This window comes from Natator depressus, chromosome 18, assembly GCF_965152275.1.
Source record: "Natator depressus isolate rNatDep1 chromosome 18, rNatDep2.hap1, whole genome shotgun sequence".
Taxonomy (NCBI): domain Eukaryota; kingdom Metazoa; phylum Chordata; order Testudines; family Cheloniidae; genus Natator; species Natator depressus.
The window spans coordinates 704,187-718,505 of NC_134251.1; the positions used below are offsets into that span (position 1 = coordinate 704,187).

The 14,319-nt window shown below is 48.9% G+C and overlaps 1 protein-coding gene across 2 annotated transcripts in view; it reads right to left on the reverse strand.

Annotated features, from left to right (window-relative positions):
- The window catches only part of ECE1 (endothelin converting enzyme 1), a 112,158-nt gene that overhangs the window by 19,860 nt on the left and 77,979 nt on the right, over positions 1 to 14,319 (reverse strand). For both annotated transcript variants that reach the window (XM_074934002.1, XM_074934001.1), the window contains 4 exons: positions 8,002 to 8,126; positions 5,412 to 5,558; positions 5,149 to 5,214; positions 3,992 to 4,183 (listed from right to left, as the gene is read on the reverse strand). In XM_074934002.1, the coding sequence (XP_074790103.1) occupies positions 3,992 to 4,183; positions 5,149 to 5,214; positions 5,412 to 5,558; positions 8,002 to 8,126 (530 nt within the window). The remainder of the gene's footprint in view (positions 1 to 3,991; positions 4,184 to 5,148; positions 5,215 to 5,411; positions 5,559 to 8,001; positions 8,127 to 14,319) is intronic.

The following is a 14,319-nucleotide window of genomic DNA, read 5'->3' on the forward strand; positions in this document are numbered from 1 at the left end:
TTACCTTTAGCTTCACTGATGTGTGTCTGAAGCCAGGCGTGTGAGGGAGGAAACAGCTGCTGTGTCAGGTCAACCATGGATGGATCTTATTTTGAGAACATGTCTTGCAGTTGGGGTCAGATGGACTAAGCTGCTCCAGGGTCTTTAGCTATGGTCCGAGGACTCCTCCAAGAGGAACCTGAACTGGTAGGCAGTTTCAGTGAGGAACAGACCATAGCTCGCTGCCACTGCATGCAAGATAGATGTTTTTATAAACGGATTGCTGTTGTTCTAAATTACTGATGACTTAAATTGGTCCTGCGTGTCCAGTCTCAGCCAGCTGCCTTCCCTTTTTATGCAGAGATGCAAGCTATTATCCCTCAAGAGTGAGGAAAACACGTCACCCTCAATCTAATGTCAGACTGGAGGGAGGTTACCAGTGGAGTTCCTCAGGGATCGGTTTTGGGACCAATCTTCTTTAATCTTTTTATTACTGACCTCGGCACAAAAAGTGGGAGTGTGCTAATAAAATCTGTGGATGATACAAAGCTGGGAGGTATTGCCAATTTAGAGAAGGACCGGGATATCATACAGGAGGATCTGGATGACCTTGTAAACTGGAGTAATAGTAATAGGATGAAATTTAATAGTGAGAAGTGTAAGGTCAGGCATTTAGGGATTAATAACAAGAATTTTAGTTACAAGCTGGGGACGCATCAATTAGAAGTAACGGCGGAGGAGAAGGACCTTGATGTATTGGTTGACCACAGGATGACTATGAGCCGTCAGTGTGATATGGCTGTGAAAAAAGCTAATGCGGTCTTGGGATGCGTCAGGCAAGGTATTTCCAGCAGAGATAAGGAGGTTTTAGTGCTGTTATACAAGGCACTGGTGAGACCTCACCTGGAATACTGTGTGCAGTTCTGGTCTCCCATGTTTAAGAAGGATGAATTCAAACTGGAACAGGTACAGAGAGGGGCTACTCGGATGATCCGAGGAATGGAAAACCTGTCTTATGAAAGGAGACTCAAGGAGTTTGGCCTGTTTAGCCTAACCAAAAGAAGGTTGAGGGGAGATATGATTGCTCTCTATAAATATATCAGAGGGATAAATACCGGAGAGGGAGAGGAATTATTTAAGCTCAGTACCAATGTGGACACAAGAACAAATGGATATAAACTGGCCATCGGGAAGTTTAGACTTGAAATTAGACGAAGGTTTCTAACCATCAGAGGAGTGAAGTTCTGGAATAGCCTTCCAAGGGAAGCAGTGGAGGCAAAAGACCTATCTGGCTTTAAGATTAGACTCAGTAAGTTTATGGGGGAGATGATATGATGGGATAACATGATGTTGGCAATTAATTGATCTTTAACTATTCATGGTAAATAGGCCCAATGGCCTGTGATGGGATGTTAGATGGGGTGGGATCTGAGTTACTACAGAGAATTCTTTCCTGGGTATCTGGCTGGTGAATCTTGCCCACATGCTCAGGGTTCAGCTGATTGCCATATTTGGGGTCGGGAAGGAATTTTCCTCCAGGGCAGATTGGAAGAGGCCCTGGGAGTTTTTAGCCTTCCTCTGTAGCATGGGGCATGGGTCACTTGCTGGAGGATTCTCCACTCCTTGACGTCTTTAAACCATGATTTGAGGAATTCAATAGCTCAGACATAGGTGAGTGGTTTATTACAGGAGTGGATGGGTGAGATTCTGTGGCCTGCATTGTGCAGGAGGTCAGACTAGATGATCATAATGGTCCCTTCTTACCTTAATATCTATGAATCTATAATGGGTTAATAGAATTTGCAGTTGAGTTCCCTTGACAACTCCTGCTTCTAGAGGTTGAAGGGGACAGAATTATTTCCTGTCTTGACCTCTCAAAGGAAAAAAAAAAAAAGATGTAATAAATCCAGAACGGTGCAAATGGAGTGCTCAAAGTGGAAAGTGGAGTAAACTTATTCCCACTCCTCTAGGAATAACAACAATTGTAATAATGCCCCCAGCTGCACCATTAGTAGGGATTGAACCTGGAACCTCTTAATCTAAGCAATCAAGCCTCTACAACCTGAGTTAAAGGAGCATCTCTTTTAGCTCAACAGCAGACTCAAACTTTTAGAGTGGATGAGCCCCTGGCGGGGACAGAGTCACACTGTGTTAGTGAGGGCTGCAGAGCTCCTACACTCCTCTGTAGCCTTTTTTGTCTGTTGATCTCAAAACACTTTATAAAAGGAAGGTCAGTATTATTATCTCACTTGTACAGATGGCGAGGCTGAGGCACAAAGGTCATGCAACGGGTCATTGACCACACTGGGAATGGAACTCAGGTCTCCTGTCTCCTTGTTCTCTGGGCCTCACTGTCTCTCAGAGCAGCTTGTGGCTGCTGGAGGAATCCCAACACCCTCACTTTTACGTACCCAGCTGTTAGTAACAAAAGCTTGAAACCAAATCTCGTATGCCGGTATACTACTACTTCCCAGCAGATGCTGGCAGAGAGAAATAACATCTGCAAATGGGGATACTGACACTGACCTGTGAGGCTGCAAAGTGCTAGATAGTAATCCCACCTAGCTCCTAGCTCCCTTGGCGTGGGAGAGGTATGAAACCTGTAGTTTTACTGGAGAAGAGTGCCACGCCCAGCTTGGTGCATTCACTGTGTTGATACACAGCGTCTCATCAGGCTTTCAGGCGAAGGATTCAGGGACCCAGCAAATACCAGCCACCAAGAAGTTAGTCTTGGGATGCCATGGAGATGGTGATCCTCCAGCAGCACCCAATTATCACAGGTGATCCTTGTCACACATGTGCGCAAAACTGTGCAAACAGCTGCCTCTCAATTGAGCCAGTGGCAGATGGCTGGGTTAACAGCAGAAATAGCGCAAGGCAAGAGGCTGTGTGTAAACAGTGTGCAACGCTGGCAGCATGTCACCAGGTCACCTGCTGCAGATCAGAGGAAAAATATGCACACAGAGCAAGAGAGTCAAAGATGGAGTCATTCATGAGCCCAGAATAGCCAGACTGCAGCACATTCCAGCTATGGCTCCTACCCCACCCCCAGCACACTCCAGTACTGGGGACTGCATAGGGCCAGTCTCCTAGCCCTTCACCACCTGGGAACCTGCCACTTTGAAGACTTCAAACATAGGGTTGATTTGAGTGGAGTGCTGGTAAGAGACTACAGGTCTGGTCCTCTAGGCAGCAAGCTCAGATTCATTCTCCAAAGAGAGAATTCTACCAGGCGAAGTTTAGGCCTAGAGGAGCAGGAGCGAGGTAACAGCAGGCTTTCCAGAGTCATGGGGGTTTGATATATTTAGCCAGGCCCTCAGCATGGAGAAGCTTTGAGAGAAAACTCTTGCTGTTCACGCAGTAAAGCAGAGATCAGTTAGTTAGATCCTGATGGGGCAGCAGGGGTCGGGAGCAGCAGTCTGCTGGGCAATAGATCACAGCACCCTGGCCCAACATTTCAAACACAGGTGCCTACAGTTAGGTTTCCAAGTTCAACCTGAGCTTCCAGAACATGTTGCTTGGTTCCCAGAAGGGCTCAGTGCTTTTTTGTGAATTGAGGTGGGGTTTTTTTTTTTTTAAACTTTCTCAGCCTTGGGCATGAGCTGGGTCAGTGAGACCAGTGTGCTGACACCAGAGTCCCTGAAAAGTCTCAGATCCAGGGTTATGAGCTGACACCAGAGCATTGCTAGGCATGGGAAGGCAAGGAGGTGGTGGGCCTAGCTTCTGGACATAGACGGGTTCACATGAACATGATCTATAGGTTGGTTTCTGAACCATTACAGAGGAGAAGCTGTTAGTGTGGTTCCCGGCTTGCACGGTGCATGGTCTGCAGTGTTTCTCGCCCCAGCACAGTAGGAACACTTTGGTATTGACAAAGCGTATCCCATTGCCAGGGGCAGGCTAATGTAGCTTCCCCCCCCCATTCACCAGTGAAGCCCTTCCACCTCCACTACTGCCAAGGACCTGCCTCTGCCTCTCACCCAGAGCGCGTGTGTGCCGCTGCGGCCTTTACCTTGAGCTCTCCGGCTGTCACTCTGTGGTAGATCACTTCCTCATCCCTACGCTTCTCCTGGGGGATGGTGATGTTGGCTAGTGCTGTCTCAAAGTCCAAGATCTGCTGCATCTGCTGCCGGGTGGCCTCCTCATCTGCCCCTCCCAGGAGCATGCCCAGCTGCACCATGTAATTCAGGTACCCAGTAAGTACCTAGACGCCCGGGAGAAGAAGATAAGGTGATTGGCCCTGCTGTTAGTTGCTGCTCCTGGCTGGGAATGAGAAATGAGGGAAAGGCCTGAATTCATTCCCCAGGGCTCAGCCTGAAACCAGTCACCTGTAGCAGCCCTGCTAGGACAGAGACAACAGGCCAGCTGGGTACTGAGCAATGGAGAGACTCTCTTCCCTGCCTATGTTTAATCTATTATCCACACCAGGCTAGAAATAAACCCTCCCTGCATAACTCCTGTCCCATCCCCCAGTTCCAGCTCCTGCTGAGATGACTCTTCTGGCTCAGAGGGCTACTTTCTGCCTCCTCCACAATGCATAGCTGCTAGCTTGTTTTCCTCTCCCTTTTAATTTAAGATCCACTAGTTCATGAGGATGGAGCATGGAGGTAGAGCAGCAGCTACAGTTAGGGAAGTTATATGGCTGAGCAGTGAGGTCGCCAGCCTGGGGTATAGTGAGCAGTTAGAATCCCATCTCCTCTAAAATGCCAGCATCGTGTCCCATCTTGCCCCTGGAGCTGGCCACCCTCCACCCACGGGGAAGGATGGGTCACTGATGGTGGCTCCTGGGCTGAGAGTGAAGGTGAATAGTATGCACAAATTTCAGAGTAGCAGCCGTGTTAGTCTGTATTCGCAAAAAGAACAGGAGAACTTGTGGCACCTTAGAGACTAACCAGTTTATTTGAGCATGAGCTTTCGTGAGCTACAGCTCACTTCATTGGATGCATTCAGTGGAAATGCATCCGATGAAGTGAGCTGTAGCTCACGAAAGCTTATGCTCAAATAAATTGGTTAGTCTCTAAGGTGCCACAAGTCCTACCTTTCAATATGCACACAGACTTTCTGGTGCTCAAACAGATGTATCTTGCAGAGAATAGGCGTTAAGTAGTCCTTAACTGCTATACTGAGTCCATGCTGCAAGGAAGAACATGAGAGGAGATGGACGCTTACCTTCTCGTTCTCCGTTATGTTCAGGTAGTAATCTCTGGAAGGTAACCCGAGTCCTGACTGGTCTACCTGAAAAATAAACAGAGCAGGAGTGAACAGGGTGCACAGCATGGAGAAAGATAAGAGTGTGGCTAAGGTACAAGCAAAACCCCTGTAGCCAAGTGACTTGGCTCTCACTACAGGGGGGCACTATTTCACCCCAGTGAAACAAGACCATGCAAAGTGAGGAAAGGACCCTCTCTCAGGAATGAGGCTGTTGCACTCACCTGGATGACGTTGCTGTTGGAGTTCTTGGAGTCAGCACTCACGTAGATGGAGAAGAAGGGTGAGGTATGGTAGTGTGCCGTGACCTCCTGCAGGGTCTTGTTGAAGTTATCTTTGTCCCAGGGGCCCGTGATATTCCAGCCACCGAGCTGGGAAAGGAGAACCCCAGACAAATGGGTGAGACAGGGCCCTAGATGTGCAGAGGAGGGGGCTTGTTTCCTATGAAGGAGATGGTGCAAGGGACTGGTTGCACCACCTAGAGCTGAGCAAAAAAAGGAGGCAAACTCGTGGGAGCATGGATCGAACACTGACTGTCAACTGGATTTTTAGTGGCCAGATTGCTGCTTTCTGCCTTGAGGAGTCTATAGCCTGACTCCTCTCCTGCTCCTGCCTTCCTATTCAAAGCAGCAGGTCTTGAAAAATGAACAAAGGTACAGTCTACATTTCTCCAAAAATGGGACATACTGAGGCAGTGCTTAAAGTGCTGTGGTCACGGACATGCAAAAACAATTCTGAATAACCAGCCGGTTGCTGAGGGGTGCATGATGTCAGTAATGCCTGGGGACCCCTCCCTCTGATTAACTGCTTCCCTCCTTGCCTGCCTCCCGAGGAAGAGCAGCCAATCACAGCTGATTGAACCATGTCGAGCTCTTCCCTGCTCCCCCAACAGCTGACATTGTTCTCATGGACGAGGATGGGGGTGCAAAAAGAGCCCAGCAGCTCAGGGCAGCTCCCTGCTTCTACCTCCATCCCTCCTGTGAACAACAGACTGGCTCCTCTGCTCCTGGCCCCCAAACTGCACCCAGCCTGGGAAGGGGCAAAGGGGGTGAAGAGCTGCTGGGGGAGCTGAGGTGAGGCTGTAGGGGACAACTGATGTAGAGGCAGAACTGATGGTGGGTCTGGAGGAGGCAGAATGGCTGTGGGGGCTGCAGAGCACAGGGTTGATTTGGGGCAAGGGGATAGGCAGATATTGATGATTGACCCCCTGGGTTTTTCAGACCACTTTAAGCACTGCAATCAGGTAGCCAGGGTCCAAAGTTTTTCTTGACTCTCAGTAGTTCTGCAGGGTGAGATTTTCCAAAGCACTCTGTGTTGGCCATCAATGGCAGACCTCCCTTTCACTTTAATGGGAACAGAGATAGAACAGTGCTGCTGCGTTTGAAAATCCACACTTGGGCATAGATGTTCTCAGAATCATATTATCTATTGAATTTAGACGCCAACTTTGTCACGTGGAAGGTTAATAAAGAAGCTGGATCTTGCTTTAATGTAGCTCCTACAGAAAAGTGACATTCTGGGCATTTTTTACTGCCTCCTGCTTGCTCCACCACATAAGTTTGTCTCAGAGCAATGCTGATCTCACTGAGGTTTCAGATACTAACATTTAACTAGAAGAGAGTTTGCTAGATCAAGCCAGTGGGAGAAACATTTTCAAGCTTCCAAAGGGGGTTTTACAAAGCATATAAAGTACTGGCAAGTCCCCTTTGAGCTAGTGGAAGGGAAGTTTGGGATGTTAAGGTGTACTGATTGGAAACTGGCAGTAATCTTTTGGTATTTGGTTAAATACAGAGTAACTTGGCATTTGTTTGATGGGCTGCCTTAGTGCCTTAGGCCATTTGGTCTTCATTGCATATTCGCCATCCAGTAATGGAAGCTTCATGGAGAGACCAGACCTCATTCAATCTCAGTTGCACAGCTGGCTTCTGGAGGCTCTGAAAGCAAGAGTGGAAGAGCTACCGCACAGTGCGTATTGGACCCCATCCACATGCACAAGGTTTAGAGCTTTATTGGTACCCGTAGCCTGTAGGAGGTGCTGGAGCAGGAAGAGCTAGGCAACTAGGCAGGCAAGAGCAGCCGTTTCTTTCTAATTAGTGAAAGACACTCGCTCCCCTGCCCTGCCAGCTTTATGGATCGATGCCACCCGCAGACCACTCAGTACAGCACCCACTTCAGTTTTGCTAGGAAGAGTCCATGTCCTAGGTGGATACATGTCCTGTTGGACAGTGTCCTGAGGAGAAAGGTGGGGATGAGTCTCCCTCTTCAGACCCATTGCAGACTTGAACACTAAAGATACTGGGTGAGATTTTCAAAGGCACAAATGGCAGCTAGGTGTCTAACTCCCACGGCCAGTCAATGCGGGATAGGCACCTAAGTGCCTTTGAAAATCTCCCTCACCGTTTGCACCCTTGCATGGCTCAGCCTACCTGCTGTAACATCTACCAAAGCCATGGAAGATGCAGATATCCTGAACTGAGGTTACTCTAGGGTAGCCCTTTAGGAGGTGATCTCCCCGAGGGTGGAATGGCCCACATAGGCCATCTGGACACTAGGAGTAGTCCATGCCCATGATACAGAGAGGTAAGACAGACATTCCCGTTCCAGGCCATTTACCCTGTACTGCACAATTATTAGAGATGCAAACTGACTGTCTTGCAGTTTACAACCAGAATGGGACTTAACATGGAGATTCTGGCAGAGTGTGTGTCTGGGAGCCTGCAGCGATGCCAGTCCCAGTCGTCAGTGCTGTGGGAACCGGTGTATGAATGGTGGAACCCCCAGCCTCTTCAGGCACTTTGAGTGGAGAGGGATTACCTGCTCGATCAGCTCCATCAGTGGTTTGGCCTTCAGCTCCTCGATCTTGGTCTCGTTCATGCAGGACTGGTAATAGCGCTGGGCCTTGCGCTCGGCCTCGCTGGACATGTTTGATGTGGTGTTTTCTGTAAGACAAGCCAGGTAGGGGGCTAGGAAGACTCCATCTGAGCCAGAGGAGGGATGCTGATGATTCCAGGTCACCCCAAGCATTGCTGTTTAGGAGGGACAGCCTGTACTTGATAAGAAAAGCAGTGCTTAACTAGTAATGAAAGAGGAGCCGGGGCTCAAGCAATTTTTTTACATTCATAAGTGATCCAGCAAGCCCAGAGATGCTGGGGCTCTGAACTGCCAGGCCCAGAGGTTAGGGTTGCCAACTTTCTAATCACACAAAGCCGACCCCTGCCCCGCCCCTTCTCCAAGACCCTGCCCCCCATCCATTCCCCCCCCCACCCCATCACTCGCTCTCCCCCACCCTCACTCACTTTCACTGGGATGGGGGTTGCAGTGCGGGGGCAGGGGGAGGTGAGGGCTCCAGCTGGCGGTGTGGAATCTGGGGTGAGGTTGGGATGAGGGGTTTGGGGTGCGGGAGGGGGGGTGAGGGCTCTGGGATGGGGCTGGAGATGAGGGGCTTGTGTTGCAGGAGGGGGCTCAGGGCTGGGGCAGGGTGTTGGGGTGCGGGAGAGGGTGCAGGGTCCCGGGAAGTGGCCACCCGGTCCCTGCAGCCCCTATGCGCATGTGCAGCCAGGGATGCTCCGCGTGCTGCCCTCGTGCCCACATGCGCGGCCCCCTCAGTTCCCATTGGTCACAGTTCCCGGCCAATGGGAGCTGCGGAGCTGGCACTGGGGCGGGGGCAGCGCGTGGAGTCTCCCTGGGCACTCATGCATGTAGGGGCCGTAAGGACCTGGCGGCCACTTCCGGGAGCCGTGTGGAGCTAGGGCAGGCAGGGAACCTGCCTTAGCCCCGGGCGAACCATTGCACAGCCGACTAGACTTTTAACTGCCTGGTCATCAGTGCCAACCGGAGCCGCCAGGTTCCCTTTTCAACCAGGTGTTCTGGTCAAAAACTGGATGCCTGGCAACCCTACCAGAGAGGTGCCAGGACTATGTATTGCGAGTGGCAGAGGTGCCAGGGCTATGAACTGCCAGGCCCACAGCTGCCAGGGCTCAGCCCTGAACAAATTAAGCCCAGAAGAAAGGTAGCATCCCCACACTGTGTCTCTCTGAAGAGCTCTCCCAGATCAATGAAAGTATTTCCCCCTCCCTCAATATCCCCATTTATAGCTTTCAAGTGCTGGCAGGTCCACAGTTCTCCAGGAAGGCTCTCTGTTTTCCAAAGGTCATCTCTGATTTGGAGTCCCCAATCTTCCACCTCCTCCAGCTTCAGAGACTGATCCTTGAGAAACAATCCCCCATTGCTCCCATAGGCCTTGCCTACACTGAGCGTTTTTGAAGTCCCTCTACTCCCTTGCTCTAGCCCCAGTGGGAAACCCCCACTGCCTTATAATGATCATTCTGGGGGGAAACACCACGGGGGTAGATACTAAGGACTGCCAGCCAAAGTAACAGACCTCCTCTGCAGCCAGCAGTCCTATATGCTGTCCCCAGCAGTCCCTCCTGCTGAGAGTCACAGCGACTGGAGCAGCCAGATTAAACAACAGAGATTATTCCAATAACTCAGGATGAGAGGGAAACTGCTCCCATAAGCCTGTTCTCATCTCGGTTTCTAGGCAGCTAGTCACATACACAGCTGAAGCCCATACACTGCTGGGTGCAATTGTTTCCCTTATGGAACTCAGCATCCAGAGACGAGGAAGAGGTGGGGCAGCGAAGACGGTGCTAGCCAGACAATAGGGCAGACGTAACCAAGTCAGGGACTCCCTATCATTCAGTGGCTGGGCTTGGCACACATGCATCCCACATGCAACCCCAGCAGTACTTCAAGTGACTCCCTGGTTTGTAGACAGCAGTCTGCTAGGTGAGCCTCCCCTGCAAACACCAGTAGGAGCTGGGCTAAGGCCTGTATCAGCTGGAAGGTGCTTTTTGCATGACAGAGAGTGAGCAAGATGCTGCTTGTAAAGGGAGCAGCAAGAAATAGTTTAGAAGGCCCTTCTGGATGGTAACCTGCTGGCTCCGACAGAAGGGAGGGCAGAAGGACACCTGACACTGAAGTCACCACTTGTCTACTGGAGATGGAGACGCCCAGTGTTCAAATCTCTTAAAAGGCCCCCTCACTGGACTCACCCATAGAAAAGGCAACGTAGACGGCAATATCTTACACAGAAATAATATTGGGGTGACTTCCTACTCCACCAATTACCTCTACGCTGGGCCCCAGCTCCAGATCTATCTAAACATGGCACTGCAGGCTGTTCTGGCATGATTCACCATGAGCTACGCAGCGGCACTGAAGAGGAACTCAAGTGTGATGTCCCCCTGAGAACTCCTATCAGCGTCAGAGGGGAGAACAGGTGACCTGTGATGGAAACCTGCTTGACTGGAGAGGGTGGGAGGAGTGCACTCTGACTGAGCAATGGGGAGTCACCTTGGAAGGGTTCTCTGGCTCCAGGGGTGAAAGCCGCTCCCAATCGTGCTCTCCCTGGCGGAAGAGAGCATGGGAAAGTGGATTTCCCCAGCCTGTGCTAACCCTGCTACTCAGCACAGCAGGCAACGGTGTGAATCATGGATGTGCCGACGTGTGTTAAGCAATAGCTGCAGCGGGGCCTGCTTACACTTAACACAAGCCTGACCCCCACTGAAGAAGGCCTTTGTCCGCTGGAGCTGGAAGAACAGGAGGCATGTGGCAGGTCTACAGAGGTGTGGGGCAGAGGGAGTTATCAAAGCTGTGACAGTGACAGATCTCTCCCTGAGGGCTGAGAAGCAAGTCAGGGAGATAGTAGCCAAACACTTGCACATCTGTGTGCTACAAAAACCAAACACAACCCACTTGTATGAGCTGGAGAAAGCCGGATCTGGGAAAGGCTCTCAGAGCCCAGGGAACAAAGTGCCTCCATTGCCGTGGGAACCGTTCCCCAGGCCCAGGCCCAGGCCCAGGCCAGCTCCTTTGCCTGGCAAGTGGCAATTGAGGGAGCAAAAGCTCCATGCGGGAGCTCTTTGTTGTCTTGTTTCATCTGCTGCTGGAGATGCCACCAGGGCATTCGAAGTTCAGCAATTCCAACCTGCCAAAATGGGGTGCTAATTTGTGTCTCTGGCTGCCTGGTCCCGTCTCCACATGCTGCAGGGGCAGGGCTCTCCCTTTGGAGAAGGAAGACCAGGAAAGCAAAACAAAAGGCCTTTCCCAGAAGCCCTTGAAAGTTCTGCAGATGGGCTGGCTCCCGTTGCTGAACTGACTGTAAGCGCGCTGTGTTCCTGGGGCTAGGTTTCTTGTTAGCTCTCATTTATTTGCATAATAAGATCCCCAAGTCTGCAAGCAGCTCCTTGAAAGACAGATAATAAACTCTCCTTCAGGCCAGAGCAAGACACTTAGGACAGGCCTTAAAAAGGAAGCCATAAAAGGGTAGGTCTGCTCTGAGCAGCCGTCCACTAGTCAAAGGGACATACACCCACACACTTTCTCTCAGATTTAGGACCTACAGTCTGGGCAGCTTTATAACCAATTGGAATCCACCAGGGAACATCCTTTGAATAATCCAACCTCTCAACTATGAAAGATTTTAAAATTAAATGGACAAAGCACTAGAACACACCCTATAGGGAACAATTTTGCACTGGTCTTTCTGGACTGGATGGATGGCATGGCCCAACAGATGTTTGCTGTTTCTAGCTTCTACAATCTGTAAAGGTTCCCTCCCTAGAACTCCATCACTCTGTCAACCTAAATCTGACATCTAGGGGGAAAAAAAACGCACAGGCAGGTCCTATTGAACACAGGACTGCAGCCTGCAAAGCAGTGATGCTGTCCACTATGACCTCTACATCCTTTTCAAACATCAGAACTTGAGATCCTACTGCAATGCTGTGGCAAAAAGCACTAATAGAATCCTTTGCTGTATCAACAACGCAGTGAGTCAGAGCTGGGAGGTAATTTTACCTCTCTATACAGCATTTGTGAGACTAATAACTGAATGCTGCATCCAGTTCTGGTGTCTACGTTTTAAAAAGGATATTGAAAAATTGGGAGAGGATATAGAGCAGAACCACAAAAATGATTACAAAGCTGGATACAATGCCTTACAGGGAGAGATGGAAGGAGCTCCATCTGTTTAGCTTATCAAAAAGAAGTGACTAGGTATGAACAGCTTCACAAGAAGAAAACACCAGTAACTAAGGGCTTTTTAATCTAGCGGAGAAAGGCAGAACAAGAACAAATGACTGTAAATTAAATCCAGACATATTCAAATAAGAAATAAGGCACACATATTTAACAAGAAGGGCGATTAACCACTAGATCCAACTCCCAAGGGGAGTGGTGGATTCTCCAATTTAAATCTGCAAATCAAGACTGGATCCATTCTGGGAGATGCTTTAGTCAAACCCAAATTATTACTCATTACTGGGGCAACTGAGTGGAATTCTCTGGCTTATGTGATGCAGGAAGTCAGACTAGCTGATCTAATGGTCCCTTCTGGCCTGAAATCTATGAAAATAACTCCACTGGCCATAGTGCAGGCAGCCCACAAGAAAGGCTGATGTAAGACAGAGTCCGTTTAGCTTCAAATTCTTTTAGAAATTGCCTCACACCCACCCTTCCTATAGTAGGACAGACAATCAGCAATGAGGACAGTTAGGGGTGGGGGAGAAAATGTATCAAAAAGGATATGAGCAAAGGAGAATGTAAATGATTTAAATGCCCCCTAGCCCTCCTTTCAGGCAAAGAGGAGATTTTTTTGTGTTGTAATTAAGTGAAGCATTTAGTTTAAGAACTAATCTAGAAAATAAAGATAGTGAGAACAAGAAGGCTGTAGAGCAATACTGTCAAGGTTCCTTCCCCACTCTGAACTCTAGGGTACAGATGTGGGGACCTCCATGAAAGACCCCCTAAGCTTATTCTTACCAGCTTAGGTTAAAACTTCCCCAAGGTACAAACTTTTACCTTTTGTCCTTGGACCTTATGCTGCCACCACCAAAGTGTTACACAAAGAACAGGGAAAGAGCCCACCTGGAGACGTCTTTCCCCGCAAAATCCCCCAAGCCCTACACCCCCTTTCCTGGGGAAGGCTTGATAAAAATCTCACCAATTTGTATAGGTGAACACAGACCCAAACCCTTGGATCTTAAGAACAATGAAAAAGCAATCAGGTTCTTAACAGAAGAATTTTAATTAAAGAAAAGGTAAAAGAATCACCTCTGTAATCAGGATGGCAAAAACCTTACAGAATAATCAGATTCAAAACATAGAGAAGCCCTCTAGGCAAAACCTTAAGTTACAAAAAGACACAAAAACAGGAATATATATTCCATTCAGCACAGCTTATTTACCAGCCATTTAAACAAAACAGAAATCTAATGCATATCTAGCTAGATTACTTACTAAGTTCTAAGACTCCATTCCTTTTCTGTTCCCAGCAAAAGCATCACACATGGACAGACCCTTTGTTTCCCCCCCACCCCGCTCCAGATTTTAAAGTATCTTGTCTCCTCATTGGTCATTTTGGTCAGGTGCCAGCGAGGTTATCTTAGCTTCTTAACCCTTTACAGGTAAAAGGACTTTGCCTCTGGCCAGGAGGGATTTTATAGCACTGTATGCAGAAAGGTGGTTACCCTTCCCTTTATATTTATGACAAATATAAATAAGAATAATGATTAACAACTATAATAACAGAATCCTCACCCTGTAAGGCTATGTTTACTTGCAATATATGATTCAGTCACTAGATGGCTCTGTGTGATGCAAAATGTTTCAAACAGGGAGCAAAAGGCAGTGGTAAATAACAGAGATCAAGCTGGAACCCAGGCTGGGTAGAAGCTTGATTATGTAAAATGTATCTAATAAATGCATCCCATCTAAGATGAATTGTGGCTACATTCTATATATTCTTAGGGCTCTATCCAGCAGAGAAGAACTCACATGGCTTTGTGCCTGCCACAGCCTGTAACAGTCATGGAATGAGTGGGTTTGTATGTATGGATACAACAAAAATAAAACCAAATAGAATAAACTGCTGTGGATTGCTGGAACTCTGTGGGAATGGAGTAACCCCATGCTCCGACCTTCCCTCTTTGGAAAGGAGTTGCCTTCTGCAACCTAGCTAAACTTTGAGGTGCTCGTTTGAGCTGTGCAGCACCTGCCCCCTGTAGGCACCAGGCATGGCCAGTAGCCTCAGCTGGGATGGATTTCTTAGTGGCTAATCCCAGTGACAGA